At 43.3% G+C, this 14,837-nt stretch overlaps 1 protein-coding gene across 2 annotated transcripts in view; it reads right to left on the bottom strand.

Annotated features, from left to right (window-relative positions):
* The window catches only part of LOC116383304 (glutamate receptor ionotropic, NMDA 3B-like), a 69,434-nt gene extending 60,329 nt beyond the window's left edge, over window positions 1-9,105 (bottom strand). For both annotated transcript variants that reach the window (XM_031847028.1, XM_031847029.1), the window contains exon 1: window positions 8,258-9,105. In XM_031847028.1, coding sequence (XP_031702888.1) covers window positions 8,258-8,791 — 534 coding nt within the window. In that variant the 5' untranslated portion in view covers window positions 8,792-9,105. The remainder of the gene's footprint in view (window positions 1-8,257) is intronic.
* Between the last annotated feature and the right edge of the window lie 5,732 nt (window positions 9,106-14,837).

Below are 14,837 nucleotides of genomic sequence, written 5' to 3'. Positions count from 1 at the left end.
GAATAATCATCCATAAATCGAGAAATCATAGCAAAGAAGACGCTCCTCATCACCCCAGAGCTTCCCAGAGAACTGGCCCGTTTTAAAGTTCTCTTCAGTATCAAAGTTATCCAGTGATAGTTGTCAGTACATCTATTGGTATATTGCAGGAACTGCTAATAGCTAATTCGGGAGACATTTAATGGTGCCAGTTTCCCAAAAATGTAAAACAACAAAGGCTAAAGAAAGGCGGCTTTAGTTGTAGCCCACAGCTTACTAACCGACTCTATGGCAACATCACATTTCCTCCTGATAACATCTTCCAGAGCACTGCTGGAACTCTAGTACCAGAAACTTGAGCATGATTATCTCCCAAATCAAATAAGTATAATAATAAGGGTGACAAACTCTATGTGTGAGACATCTTGGCAAAGACTGTAGCACAGAAGCCGTTTCCAGTACTTTGAGTTTGTTTTATCCTCTTTAAAAAAATAAATTAAAAAAAGTTAGTATTAGATTAGTTTATGCTGATTTACACAATAAGTGAGGAGTAGTTTCTTCCTTGGTGAGGTGGTCCGCTCAGTGCTGCAACCTTCTGCACTTCACTTTTGAGAAAATGTTGCCCTCTGTCTATTCCACACTTTCGCCTGAAAAACCTGTTGGTTGCCCGGTCTGCATGTCTGGGATCATTGCCCCCCCAGTGCGTTGTCGTAAAAGCCAGCATTCCAACCGGATGATGATTATTTCATGACAAATCCAACGAGCTGGACTACAGCCAAACGGGGCAAAATGGCTGCATTTCTACACATGTAACTCATGTAAGCGAGGCAACGCTGCGTGCGAGCGCCAACGGTGCACTGGTGTGTGTCTCCTTACAGACAGCCTTTCCTCTGCGGGCAGGTGGTGTTGATGCCCATCCAGATGGGCTCTAAATCATCCCCGTTTTCTTGCCAACTTCCAACATAAATATCCCCGAAGGAACACAGAAGTTACCATGGGGTCGAACCATCTTTCAATCCCGCTGTCTGCTCCTCGCCCAACTCTCAAATAACTTCATCTCTGACAGCTTGACACTCCATCACATTTTCTTTGCCACCTCCTGGTCCCCTTTCTCCTGCTTTTATCTCTTACGAGCTTGCTCACTTTACTTTGCTGTCTATGTCTCAGTTTTTAATCTTCCTTTTTTTTTTAAAGGCAGGTTCAACTTGTCTGAATCACTCGCTCCGTCTCACTAAGCCTATTTCGTTCTATGGCTCTCTCTCTTGCTTACTCTTTATCCTTTGTTACTTTCATTTCGTCTTCCCCACTTTCTTTGTCTTCAACCCCAGGTGTTTTGGCTAACCTGTCGCTTTGGCACTCGTTCAGCCGTGTCCCATAGCCATCTGTCAGCATCTGTTTAATCTCACATCAGCACATGTCTCTCTCACCTTGTCTCACCTGTCTTGCCTCCCGTCTGCCTCTCCCGTCTGCCTGCCTTTCACCTGTGACCTGTGGGAGCTTCTATAAGACCCTATATGTGTGTGTGTGTTGCCTCCAAGTCTGCCCTTATCGCTAAAGCCCACCTGGCCTACATTTCTGGTGTTCTGCCTCAGTTGCCACATTAAGTAACACAAAAACACACATTTCCATGTGTGTACACACACACACAGACACAACTGCTGCACAGTTGACAGCATTAGTTCTATGGAAGGGAAAGATGAGAGTAACTTTACGAGGATATGATAAGTTTGAAAGTATGCCAACATGTGTCTTTTCATCCGTGTATGTATGTGTTTTGAATAAGTTTGGATGAGGGTGTGCAAGCCTCACACAGAATGTGTGTGTGTGTATGCGTGTGCCTTCACTTATCTCTGTGGGCGTGTGCATGTAGGTGTGAGGGGTGTTTTTTCCAATCACAGATAGCTCGAAGTTATCACTCACTAATCCTCTAATGAACCGGCACAGTTTAGATAAACCCGCCTCCATCAAACTCCTCTATGGAAGAGAAAGCACAAGGCCCGGGCCTCCTGTCATCCCTCCCTGCATTCCCTCATTACCCTCATCCCATCCATCTTTCCTTCTTCCATTCCTGCAACCTTCGATCCATCCTTTCCTCTGTTGATCCCTTCGTCCCCCATTGGTAGATTTCACTCTTTCATCCTTCCTTGATCCCTCTTCACATTCCTCTCCCCGCTTAACTCGTTCCCTACCTGATTCGTCACGTTATTTCTTCCTTCCCATGTTAATTATCAGATCCATTTCTTTCTTCATTTTGTTCTCCTTCCCTACTCCCTTTTTCTTTCACATTCCTGACCTCTACTTTTTTCCCCTTTCCTGCCTTAGTCCCTTTCTCCTTCAATGCGCCCTATCCCTTTTTTCCTATCAAATACTTACTTTATTTCCTGATTGATTCTGCCTTACCTTGTTCAATACCACCTACTTAATGTTTCATCCTTTATCCCTACCTCCCATGTGTCCTACAACTGGATTCCTCTTTGTTTTCCAAGATCCCTCTTTCCCTAGTTTTCCACTCCCTTAGTTCCCCCTTCCTTCATCCTACCATCATTCCCTGCTACTGTATATAATCCCCTCTTTCTCTTTCCATATATTCTTCCCCCATTCTGCATCAGATTTCTTCCTCGATACCTTATACCCAACTGCTGGATTCCTGCTATTTCTTTTTGATCTCTTCTTCCATTTTTCCCCCAACACCCTTTTCTCCCTGAATCCCTCCTTTTTAACATTTCCCTACCAACGGATTCCCTCTTTCTTCCTTGATCCCTCATTCCTTGATCCCTACATACCTCCCTTAATCCCTCTATCATATCTCCATAATGACAACCACACCTCCCCTCTCTCCCTGATACGTGCAGCCCTTCATTTCCATTCTGCCTCTATCCATCGCTGGTCTACTCAATTTTTTTTGAAAATTATTATTTAGAAACTGGTTTGGAGTCACTGGAAACATTTGTTTTAGGCGAAAAAACACAAGCCAAACCATTCAAACACAAACTCCGATGTCATACTGAGCAGCTCAGACAGACCCACAATCCTTTTGGAAATACACGCTCCGCTGTTTCTGCCCTGCTCAATTAATCTGGCTCAGTCAAGACCGCGCTGAACTGTCATCATAACACTAATAAAGAAAAAGCTTTGAGCTGTTTGCATTAAGTGGCCTGCTTGTCTCAAACTGTCAGTTTGCCTGCAGCTCTGGCTCGGCACGAGTTTTCTCCCACTCTCTTTGCACTCGTTCATTCCACTGTGGTCTGGGCACAAATCCCCTCAACGTCTCAAAGAAAACACTAAAGGCAGCATGGCCTCGTAAAGCCTCATTAGGCTTAATGACCTTCAGTGAGCAGAGAGCCGACACTGCGTGAATCATAGTATGTGCAGGTATACATTGGTGCGTGGCTTGTGCTTCTCTGCATACAGTGTGCGTGCATGAATGTGTGTGTGTGTGTGTGTGTGTGTGTGTCCTCTGGGAGCGGGGCTAGCTCAGAGCCACAATGCGTCTTATTCAGCAGGGTCCCTGGATTAAAATGTAATTTCATTCAAAGTCGCAAATTGGGTTTTTTACTGTACTAATCTTCATTTTACTAAGCAGAACGAGGTATGTCATTAAAAAAAAAAGGAGTGACTTAATGAAAGAACGCAGGATGGATAGATTGCAGAGGGGAAAGCAGTTCCCCATGCGAATGATAAAGGTTATTCCAAATCATAAACAGTAAAATAAATCATGAATAATACACTTGATGACTGTTGAGTGTGTATTGTAGTGATTATAATTTAGGGAAAAGGCTAACGACAATGGCATCAACATTTGTAGGTGTTCAGCTAATGCTGTGGTTCAGAGGGACTCAAATTGCAGCAGCACAATAAGCTAAATTATGAATACTTTCAAATCAAATATCAAGATGACCAATACAGCAGCACAGGAACAGGTGAAGAGGACTTGAACAAATATGCCTTTGTATTTAGAATGAGCATTCGATCAAAGTCTGGTTTAAAAAAAAAAAAGAAATATGAATAAAACACTCTACTCTTTTGTAGGGAGTACTATCAAAGAACATTTAAGTGGCAATAGGGGAGCCAACTGAACTACAAAGGTGTTTCAGAATCAGACTGTGTGAAATATAGTTCTGTCCATATATTGTGCTTTTTGGAATGAATTAGCTGGGAGTGAAGAGACAGTTACTGAGCTGCACGAACACGGCTTCCACTGTGAAGAATGACAAATAATGAATTCACACACCATACCACCGCTCTCACCTAATCACAGTCAGGAATCAGCAAAACCATTCCCTCCAGCTCTCCCTGCTAATACATTTCCGGCATGGAAATCATGATCCACAAAATAATTTCCGTGATAAAATCAGTGAATCTAGAATTGTTTGGTAAGAAAAAAAAAAAAAAAAAAAAAAAAGGCTGGCTGCGTCAGTAATGGACTGGGATTGCATAGATGTTCTTTTTCTTTTTCAATTAAATCCGTTCGCAAACAAAAATGATTTCATTCCATAATGACTATACGCTTCCACCAACACGTCCTGGTAGAATACCAATTTTACAACCCAGATCATTCATTTTTCGGGGGTTAATTAAGGTTATTTCTGAATTTCTTCACTTAGCCATCAAATATCCTCAATTTCATTTCTTTTCACTCATTCCATGAGAGGCTACTGATGAACAAATCACCTGCCCAAATGCCCATAATGGCACTGATGGGAATTACAAGGCCATTTCCTTTTTCTTTCCCCTCCTCCCTCTGCTCCTCTGCTCTCCTCTCCTCTCCTCCCATCCTCCCTGTCATAGATGAACGGGAGAGATTTACAGTTAGGGGTCACACACTGGTTCTAATTAGCTTAAGTAGGTTGGGAGGAATAAGCACTTCCTTGCTGAGACGCATCACCAAGTCCCACAACTCGTCTGACTAAGCAGAGAGGGGAGAACGCAGGCAGACAACCGACCTCTGTCTCCGTCTGCCTTTCCGTCCTCCTGTCTGTCCTCCTGTCTGTCCGCGTCCTTTCGTGTCTCCGCCGGTGCTTAAATTTCCCCAGTGTTGCAATACCGGAATGTTTTGACAACAGCAAACTTGTGATAATAAGAAGCGATACACTCGTCAAGTGCATAATGATGACAACCCATCAGCAGAGGTTTTTGGGTGAACTGAACAGTATTCTGGGAAACATCCGTCATCGCAACCTCCAAGAAATGTCACACATGCTGAATGACACCCCCATCATGACTGTGCCGAGCTCATGAAATGTGAAATATGGCAATAAATAAATAAATAATACAGAGCCAAATATTATTTAATCCCTGAAAGACTGTGTTCTTTTCTCATGGGCATGTTCTTTAAACCTTGAAGTAGTCTCTTTAGCCTGCGATAGAAACACACCCAAAAAGTACTAAAGTAAAGGGATTTTAAAATATGTGTAAAATATACTTGACAGTTGGAGGGAGGCACAGCAAGTGTTTCCTGCTGCATGTGGAAGTATCTCTCTTTCTTTCCCCGTGTTTATCTACCTCATCCATGATGTCCAGAGAAGGGATCTGAAAACGTAGGTTCAATTCCCAATGCCCTGCAGAAATATCTCCACTATTTCAAAAACACCGGGGAGAAGGCTCTCCTTCCAGAGGCAAACAAACAAACTCTATTTGGACCAATGTGTGACGGATCCGGCAAATTTTTTGGCAGAGGCGTTTGTTTTGTCTCTGCATTTCTCCAGCCCTCCTCCCCCCTCTCAGGAGTACTTCTCCTCCCACTGATGCTAAAATGTAAATAGCATTTTTAATTAGAATTATATCTTCCGTTTGTGTATTTTGTTATCAGTGGAGAAAGCAGTGTACTGTTCACTGTTTGTACAGGGTAACAATTTGCCTCCCTGTTGACCCAGCCCACTCGTCACTCGCCCTCGCTGTGTGTGATCAAGAACCCGTCCCGCCTCCTAGCAGCCTCCTTTTAGTTTATTTCTCACATTGCTCCCCATCTTTGGAGGTGGAAAAATGTCTAATTTCTAATGTTACAATGTTAAATGGAGCAAGGCTGCAAATTCTTAAATATGAGATTATGAAAACAAAGTTTGCAATTTGTCGATTATTTTCTTTTGATTGATTAATCAATTAATCCAGCAACAGTTTCAGATATCTTTGTTTACCAGAGCAATAACATGCACCATTACAAGAACCGAAATAGAGCATTCTTGATATTTTATACTGTATTATGGAAGAGTCTATTCAAGTTTCTTACTTCTTTAGTATTTTATTATATTTGTGGTTCCAGACGGCAGATTTTTCAGCACTTTATTCTCCTGAAGATCATTCCTCCTTGGTCACAAACTGTAGTCAGTACTATGGCATCTTAAACCATGTTTAATTCAGAGTTTCTGCCCCTGGTCTTTTACATGTGTGCTACTCCTCACCGTGCCTGCCCTGTTTTGCCTCTACGGCTTACAAACAGATGTTGCTGCTGCTGCCAGACACCTCGAACATGTCACCTTCTATGAAGCATGAAAGACTAGCCTGGCACTGACAAAACAAAACCCAACATATTCCATGAGTTGAATATAAGGCTGAAGCACTTTTTTGGAGCATAAACAGCAAAGCTAACCAACAAACAGGCATCTGTTTCTATGAAAATGCTGAAATTATTGCAAAAATAAATAAATCGAAAGAACAGAGGGCACAGAGAAAGAGAGTGATGGTTGTTTCTCTTTTGGCTGGCACAGTTCTGACGAGCTCAAAGGCCTCCCACAGCTACAAAAAAAAAAAGCCTCTCCTCCTTCCCAGCCTTCCCTCTCTCCCTTTCCTTCTGCTCTCCCCTCCCCTGCTTATCTCCTTGCATTGCCGACACATTCGTCAAGTGGTGTGACTTCTCATTCATGCAAGCTTTATTGAAATCGAATAAGCAATCCATTGTTGACAAAGAGACGAGACGGGACAAAGATTTCAGACTTAAACTATAGATCTTTTCCTCCCTCTCTCTCTTTCTCTCCCCTCCTTCTCTTTCTCTCCCCTCCTTCTCTCTCTCTCCCCTCCTTGTCGTCGTCCCCCCGTCTCCCTAACACCGCCTCTTAGTACAGCCTGTGTGTTAAAGTGTGTGTCTCAGATGAACCTGTAAAAGTTGAAACCTTCTTTATGTGCCTCTCTGTGTGTGCGGTGTCTTGATTGCCCCTGTGCAAGTGTGTGTGTGTGTGAGTGTGTGTGTGTGTGTGTGTGTGTGTGTGTGTGTGTGTGTGTGTGTGAGAGATGCAGTTGGCTGCTCAGTGGGATAGAGGCGGGTATGACTGGAGCTGGATTGACCGACTGGCAAGCAGCTCGACTGCTGCTGGGAATACTAACATGACACACACTCAGACACACGCGCACGCGCACACACACACACACACACACACACACACACACACACGACCACACCACACCTCTCCGTAGCATCCATCTATCAGTATCTCAACTGTTTGAATGATTTACTCTAAAAGGTGCCAAAACACAGCTGTCTTCAATCATACATGCACACACTCCCATCCAGGTGCACGTAAATACACACTCACTCGCAGTCTGTTAACACACACACACACACACTCACACACACACACACACACACACACAAACAAACACAAGAAGAGGGCTTAAAAAGAGGAGAAAAAAGCATTTCATTTTTAAACCTCATGCTCGAGGGCTGAAGTGTTCAGTCAGATACTAAGGCTGAGCTACCAGATATTAAACATGCATGTGAAGGGCCTGCAGGTTCACCAGCTGAAGCTCAGTGGAGATCAATCTGAACATCAGACTTTGAAGGAAGAAGACACTTATTGGTGTAATTTAAGAGTCTGGGACACTAAATGCTCCTTTAATCTACTCTTCAAATGATCCATTACATTTTATACTGCTATTGTTACTAATTGTATTATTCTAATTATTCTTAAGAATAATTGATCGTTTTTATCCCTGTTACAATTACATTTCCTTGCACTATTCCCTTGCCTTTAGCGCGACTTAAAAATGTGACTGGTGAGATGAGTTTTGCACCAGCTCAGACACCAAAATCCTTGCTACAGGCTAATATTCATCCGCGAGTGTCAACTCTGTGATAAAGGTCCAAACGAAAATATGTTTGGCCAGAGGTTGCATCTGATTGAAGTGCAAAGTGCAGAATGCATACAAACAATCACATATACCCGAATAACCTTTATTGTTTTCTGCTCCTTTAAAAGAGGACTGCTACAGGTGCATTGGGGAGAGCACACAGAAACACACACACACACACACACACACACACACACACACACACACACACACATACCTTAGTCACAAGAGGCTCTGTGTCCTCCAGTATGGAGATGAAGGGGATCTCCAGGAACGACGAGAGGAACTCCACCTGGATCAGCTCCTCCCTGGAGCGGGGGAAGGCCAGCACGGCGGACACCCCCCTGACCACCAGGTCCTGGCAGGTGCTACGGGACAGCGACTCCGGGTCCCCCCCCGCGGGCGATCGAGCCACCATCTCCAGGCTCAGGTTGTAGGGCATCAGAGGAGGTGTTTGGGAGGCGGTCGTGGTGGAGTCTGTCCCTACGCTCTGGTGCCGGAGGCTAGCCAGGGCGCGGTTGAGAGCGTTTTGTATCCGTGCCGGCTGGCGGGTTGGCAAGAGCGCGCCGAGGCGCACGGTGTGTCCTATCCGGGCGAGGATGTGGCAAGGCTGAGGGTGCGGGAGGCAGGACTCGGGGGAGCAGAGGACGGTCAATAAAAGCAGCAGCAGGAGCGGTCTGGCGGAGAGGAAGAGGAGATGAGGTCTCCCGGGGGCGAGGCAGTAGGTCCAGAGTCCGGAGAGAGACACCATGCTGCAGCTCCGACACACAACAGAGGAGGACTGGGCTCTGCTCGGCGCGAGATGGCATAGCTCCCTCTTTCTCCCGGCTCCGGCGCTTTTCCTCGGACTTGATGGTTCTTTTCTTTCCCTCCTTTTTTTTTTTCTTTTGTCAATGCGCGCTGTCGACGCTGATTTACCGGCGTTTAAACGTTTCGGATCTCACCTCTTCAAAGTTTTTTTAATGTCAACAGTAAAAGACGCGCTGGTGAAGGAGACGAGAGATGAGCGCTCGCAGCTTAGAGCGGTCGCCCCGCTTCTGTCAGTCTCTGCTGGAGGAAGGCGCACCAGCTGTGGTGTGTGTGTGTATGTGTGTGTGTGGTGTGTGTGTAGGGGTGTGTGTGTGTGTGTGTGTCCATGCGCCTGCCGGCCAATAATCTAACCTCTCACGGAGACTGCCTCTTGTTGAATTTTAATGAAAACTCGTCGGGTAACATTTCCCTTCGCAAAGAGAATTTGCACTTAATGTTTTTATTCAGAATTGAAACTACGAGCAATCAAAGATGTGTCCTTGTGATTATTATATGACTCTCGTTGCATGAAAGACAATGCAATATAGAGATTAGTTTGCTCCTTCTGGAACCATGGTTTTCTCTTGTACTTCTGCATTTAAGAGGAGGATAAACTACCTCAGTATTCTTCCTTTATACTTTACCCTGGCACACGTCTTTTCTAACAGATGTGTGCCATCTTTTTCAAAAAATTGGGGAGGGGGCGGGGATTGGATGTATATAAATGGTGGCCATTTGTTTTCTGAGGTAATGGGACACTTATAAGCCAACTTTACAGCTCTGACCACAATGTCCCAGCCAGGTTGGCCAGCACAAAACTAATAGCTTGCTGAAATCTCAATTTTCCTCAGAGATTTATTCCCACTTACTTCCTGCCATCCAAGTAGAACATTATCCGTTGTGGAACCACATCTTTTCAGGACCATGGACAGCGCCAGCACCATAAAAGAGATCTACGGTGCATGCTAATTCGGCTTCACGCAAGGGACAGCACTCAGTCCTCCCTTCGTCTGCACTCACTTCTCTTTGCCCCGATCTAATTTGCAATTGTTAGAGCAGAACATTCAGCATGTGTTAAGCAGAAATCTGGGCAGTGGTGTGTGTGGCCCTTGGTGTCCCCACATTCTCTTTTTCCTGATAATTCCTTGTTTGTCAAGACACCGCTCATGCTTCAAATGTCTAGCTCGCTGTTTTCCTGCCTCTGCTCTTCTTCTTCTGTCTCGCTCTCTGCGGTTTTGGCGTGGGGTGAATCTGCGGGGCCGTTTCGGTGTGAGGTCTGACATACCTGCAGATAAAGCTATCACTGCCTCTCTCTGTCTCACACATACACACACACACACACACACACACACCCCCATTCCCCGGGATCAACAAGTCATTTCACAGCCTACTGGGTGACCTGGTGTGATACCGGTACGGTTTACTGACAAATCTGTGTTTTCTTACCTTTCCTCTCTCTCCTCATGCTCGACTTGCTCCGTATAGAGAAAGATGGAAACCAACACTTTGGGCTTTGTTCTGCTGCAGAAACCAGCAACATTATACTTGCATGGCTCCTCAGACATTCTCCCTCAGGTACCTGTTGAAGCTGGGCAGGAACAGGTACAAACTAAGTGTTTCCTAATGTATTATTCTCTGCATATGTTTTACACTGTGACTGTTGTTGGGCCAAGTCAAGTTCATCACGAGGTGCCTTACTTCAAATGTGCAAATGGTTGAATGTACCAGGCTGCTGAAGCTATTTTCTATATCCAAGATGTCAAATTGTTTCCATAAAGACCAGAAAATACCCATAATCAAATGATAGCGGAACAGTTTATTTCCTTATACCTTATAATCATATTTGGGGTCACATTGTATTTTTATCTAGAACTACCATATTATTTGAAGGCACAAAAAAGCAAGGGCTCAGATTAACACTTTTAGTTGGATGCCAATAACAGGATGATTATATCTTATGCTGAATGCAGTGTATCACTTAGATTAAAACAACAACTACTCTAACTGCTGCTACTACTACTACAGCCTTACAAGATCTTAAATAACATAGAAACACACATTACAGTCTAAGGGCAAATAACAAGGATATAATCATATGTTTCAATGAAAAGCATGTTTGCTCAAAAGGAAAACACAATTCCCAACTATAAACTTCAATTGGTTCAAAAAAAAAAAGATTATTGAAGGATAAACCCTACTTTAGACACAGACCTCTCTTTGAAATAAAGATTTGGTGACACAATTGAAATACTGTATGTTATTGTGTTTCTTTATTTGATGCCTTAACTCTAACGCCAAACACCACTAAAGTAGCCTGTCTAAATTAACGTGGCCTTTTAAAAACAGTTTGTTTTACTCTGTAAATGAGAAATCAATAAAGCAATTATCTTAATGAGATAACATTCTTTATGTAAATTATAAAATCTATAGACATCTAAAATCAAAATGGCTCCCAGGGCAAGATGCCCCTTTACAGTGGACGTGCATATTTTACCCCAAACTCTTGAGTATGCTTATGCATGTTGACATTGTATGTACTGAGGGGGGCATCTTTCCCTCATAGCCACCTGAATGCACATACCGCTCTAAAAATATGATCAAAATCACACAAACAAGTCTTTTTTTTTTCTTAGAGGAAGTAGTCCAAATCAAATCCACCATGAGAGTTGAAAATAATTAGCTGTGAAATGAATCAGCATTGTTAAGTATAGTCACTAAAAACTCGAGAGGCTGGTAAGTGGCTGTATGACAAATTGAAACATTGGGAGCAATGGGAATAGATTTCCTTCAGCAGTAGGCATGAACAGAACTGAGAGACAAAAAAAACAGTAGACCCAGATATTATTTTATTTTTGGGCTAGATGACTTGTTTCCACTTGTTGCTCTCATGCATGGATATCAAGAATAGTGTTCAAGAATAGAATGAGCGTACGTTTACATTGCAGCAGCACAGCACATTCCGGAGGAGGATGCTTATTAAGGGTCTCAAGTGTGATCGCAAACCCCCCTTCGGCTTCCGATCACTGCACAGGGAGAGCGATGACTGGGACATGTCCTATGTTTGTCCCCAAAGGTTGTATACAGGTGTCCCACATGCACACACACTATCTGTATTACTGTTTCCTATTAACAGTTTTGCCCCCATGGGTGTATTTGTTTTGATTATGTACATTGTAAGGGATTAATATGGAGAATAGGATTAAGCAGGCGTCAGAAACCTAATTAAAGTAGCCCTTCATCTTTGCTAGTGGGGGCCACGTCTCTGTAGCACTCTGCGAGATCCCTCCTCCTGTTCGCCCGTCACCTCCTGCCCTCTGTTTCTTCCACACCACTCTCTGACTTCTGTCTTTGCATGTGAAACGTGCACACGTCCGCTCTTCAGCCGTTCCCTTTTTCGTTTATCTCCTCGGCTCCACCCACGTGGTCCCGCCTTCACCTTCATCCCCATTTCCTCTGATATTTTCCTCAGACTCCCTCACTCTCCATCTTCCATATTTTGCGTCTCTTTGAGGTACACGGCAAAAATCGCTATTTGCCCCCAAAAACACAAAACACACACCATTTTAAACCACATCAGTGATTAATTCCTGAGCCGAAAGCGCAATTACACTGGTAGAAGTCTACTGGAGAACATAGCGGTTCAGCTGAGGGGTGAGCCAACAACAACTGCCAATTTGAGTAAGGGTGAGTGCTCCTCTGTGAGGGGGAACAGTCTGTCTATGCATGCGTGTGTCTCATTGTTTGTGTGTGTGTAAATCCTAAATAATCTGGCAGTACAAACCCAGGTAGCACAGAGGCTGTTGAAATGCCAGCGAGCTGTGAGTTAGTATTCCTGGCACAGCACTAAAAGGCACTAATATCATCTTTTAGCACAATGCTCGCTAACAAGGGGCAAGACAGAGGGCCGGGAGAAAGAAAGACAAGGAGGAAGGAAGGGAAGAAAGACGGCCAAATAATCACGTGCGGCAAAGCTGGAAAGGGTTGTAAGGAGCAGGACAAGTGAGAATGTTTAGGCAAGATTCGGCGTTGGCGCGCGTTGTGTCTTCAGAGTTGAAACAAATTGACAACATGAGTTCATTCCTCGCAATTCCTTTCACCCTCTGCTCCCCCTGATGTACAAAGACACTGGTCTATGGAGAGAGACTTATCTGGAAGCAACAGCAGCACTCTGCATGTGTGGGTTTGTGACTGTACATGTGTGTGGCAAAGTGCACGCATTATGAGGGCTTATGTGTGTGTTCCATTTTCTGCCTTTTTTTTTTTTTCAACCCACTGCTTCTGTGGCTCTCAGGTGGGTACAGGTTTCATTACTGTGGATTTGTGGAGGCTGTTTAAAGACACACTACGATAGTGTGTATATAAGATGTGGACATAGTCACCGGGATGTCACCCAATGGTTTGTGGACTACGGTTTTGAAGCCTCGAGTTTGGCATTTTGGCAGTCACCATCTTGGTTTTTGGCCGTTGCCATCTTTGTTTTCCGGGAGCAGAAGTGATACGAGAGGGTGGAGCAGAGTACAATAAAACGGCAGCCAGAATTTTAAAATGAACTTTCATGAATTGAAAACACACTGTGAAAGGTTTAAAGTTCTAAGAGGAAAAAACACGGACAACTCGCAGACCAGACAGCGACCTGTCAATCACAACGCAGCTGGAAAATGCAAGCTATCTTTTACATCTATGGCAGTGTCTGTTTTGGTCCAGAGTCCAATATTTGACTAACTATTGGATGGATTGTCACGAAATTTTGTACAAGCACTCGTGTCTCTCAGAGGACAAAGCCTCAAATATCTGCAAAATGAATCACATTCCCCTCCACCTCAGCAGTACTTTCTGTTAGGTGTTAATTTGCAAAAGTTAGCTCGCTAACACTGAAATGGAGAACATTATTGCAAACATTCAGCTAAACATCAGCATGTTAGTATTGTCACTGTTAGCCTGATGACGTTAACATTCATCCCAAGCTACAGCGTCACCGACTGATAAATACCCATACAGAGCAACAACATCCCCAGTTCATCTGAATTAGCTTAATTTGCCGTTTTCGTTCCGCTGGCAGGATAGAAAAGCTTTTGAAACTGTTGAACCACAGGGACACGAAAACTCTACTCAAGATCATAACAGAGAATTGCTTTTAGGTCGTAAATTATTTCACACAAGAAGCTCTTAACAATTGAATATGATACTGAAATATTCAGAGTAAAGTAGGCCAATGTTGCATTTTAGTCTTACTTACACAATGTACCATTCACGGATCAGTGTGCAAGGGCGAAGGTTTCGTTTCAAAATCGGTTGCAACACAAAAGAAGCATAATCAAACATTTAATTTCCTGAATTGTGGTGAAACTTTATGCACAAATTTCTGCCTTTTTTGCATCAAGTTATGGTAGAAATGTATTAATTTATGGAAAACACAAACTTTGGGTGCCAAATGACAATTCAAAATATAAATTATAACGGAATATAATGCAGTAAGGCTCTAAGATATTCCGTATGGCCTTCAGATATTTATTCTCCTGTAGATACATGTTTTCATTTTCATTAAATGCTAACCCTATTGAGTAAATATATAAGCACAATTTACACATCAATGGTAAATTAATAAATATTGTCATGATCTCACGTACAAAACTTTCAGCACATTTAAAATATACACGATGACAGAGTTACCAGTTAGAAGACAGACGCCAAACTGAAGTCCAACTTTTTACGAGGGATGCACCGATTCAGATATCGATATCTGACCTCTATGGACTCAGCCGGATGGGATATTGATGACAGAAGGGCCGAACTATTCAATTCAGATCTATGTTTATGTACTCTACAATATATAATCTGTAATGTGGATTCATGTTTAAGTTTTGACCAATTTGTTGCTGCATTTAAAAGTTTTACACTTAAATTGTAAATCCTGTCCTTTGTACGATTTATAATTTTAATAATTAACAATTCAGTAAATGCACATCCATGTATTTATGTATTACATATTTTTTTTCGGGGTGGGGGGG

Source organism: Anarrhichthys ocellatus, unplaced genomic scaffold (genome assembly GCF_004355925.1).
Source record: "Anarrhichthys ocellatus isolate YVR2014 unplaced genomic scaffold, GSC_Weel_1.0 scaffold7, whole genome shotgun sequence".
In the NCBI taxonomy this organism is placed as follows: Eukaryota; Metazoa; Chordata; class Actinopteri; order Perciformes; family Anarhichadidae; genus Anarrhichthys; species Anarrhichthys ocellatus.
Note: the sequence above shows the minus strand (reverse complement) of the source record. Positions and strands in the feature narration are given on the sequence as shown.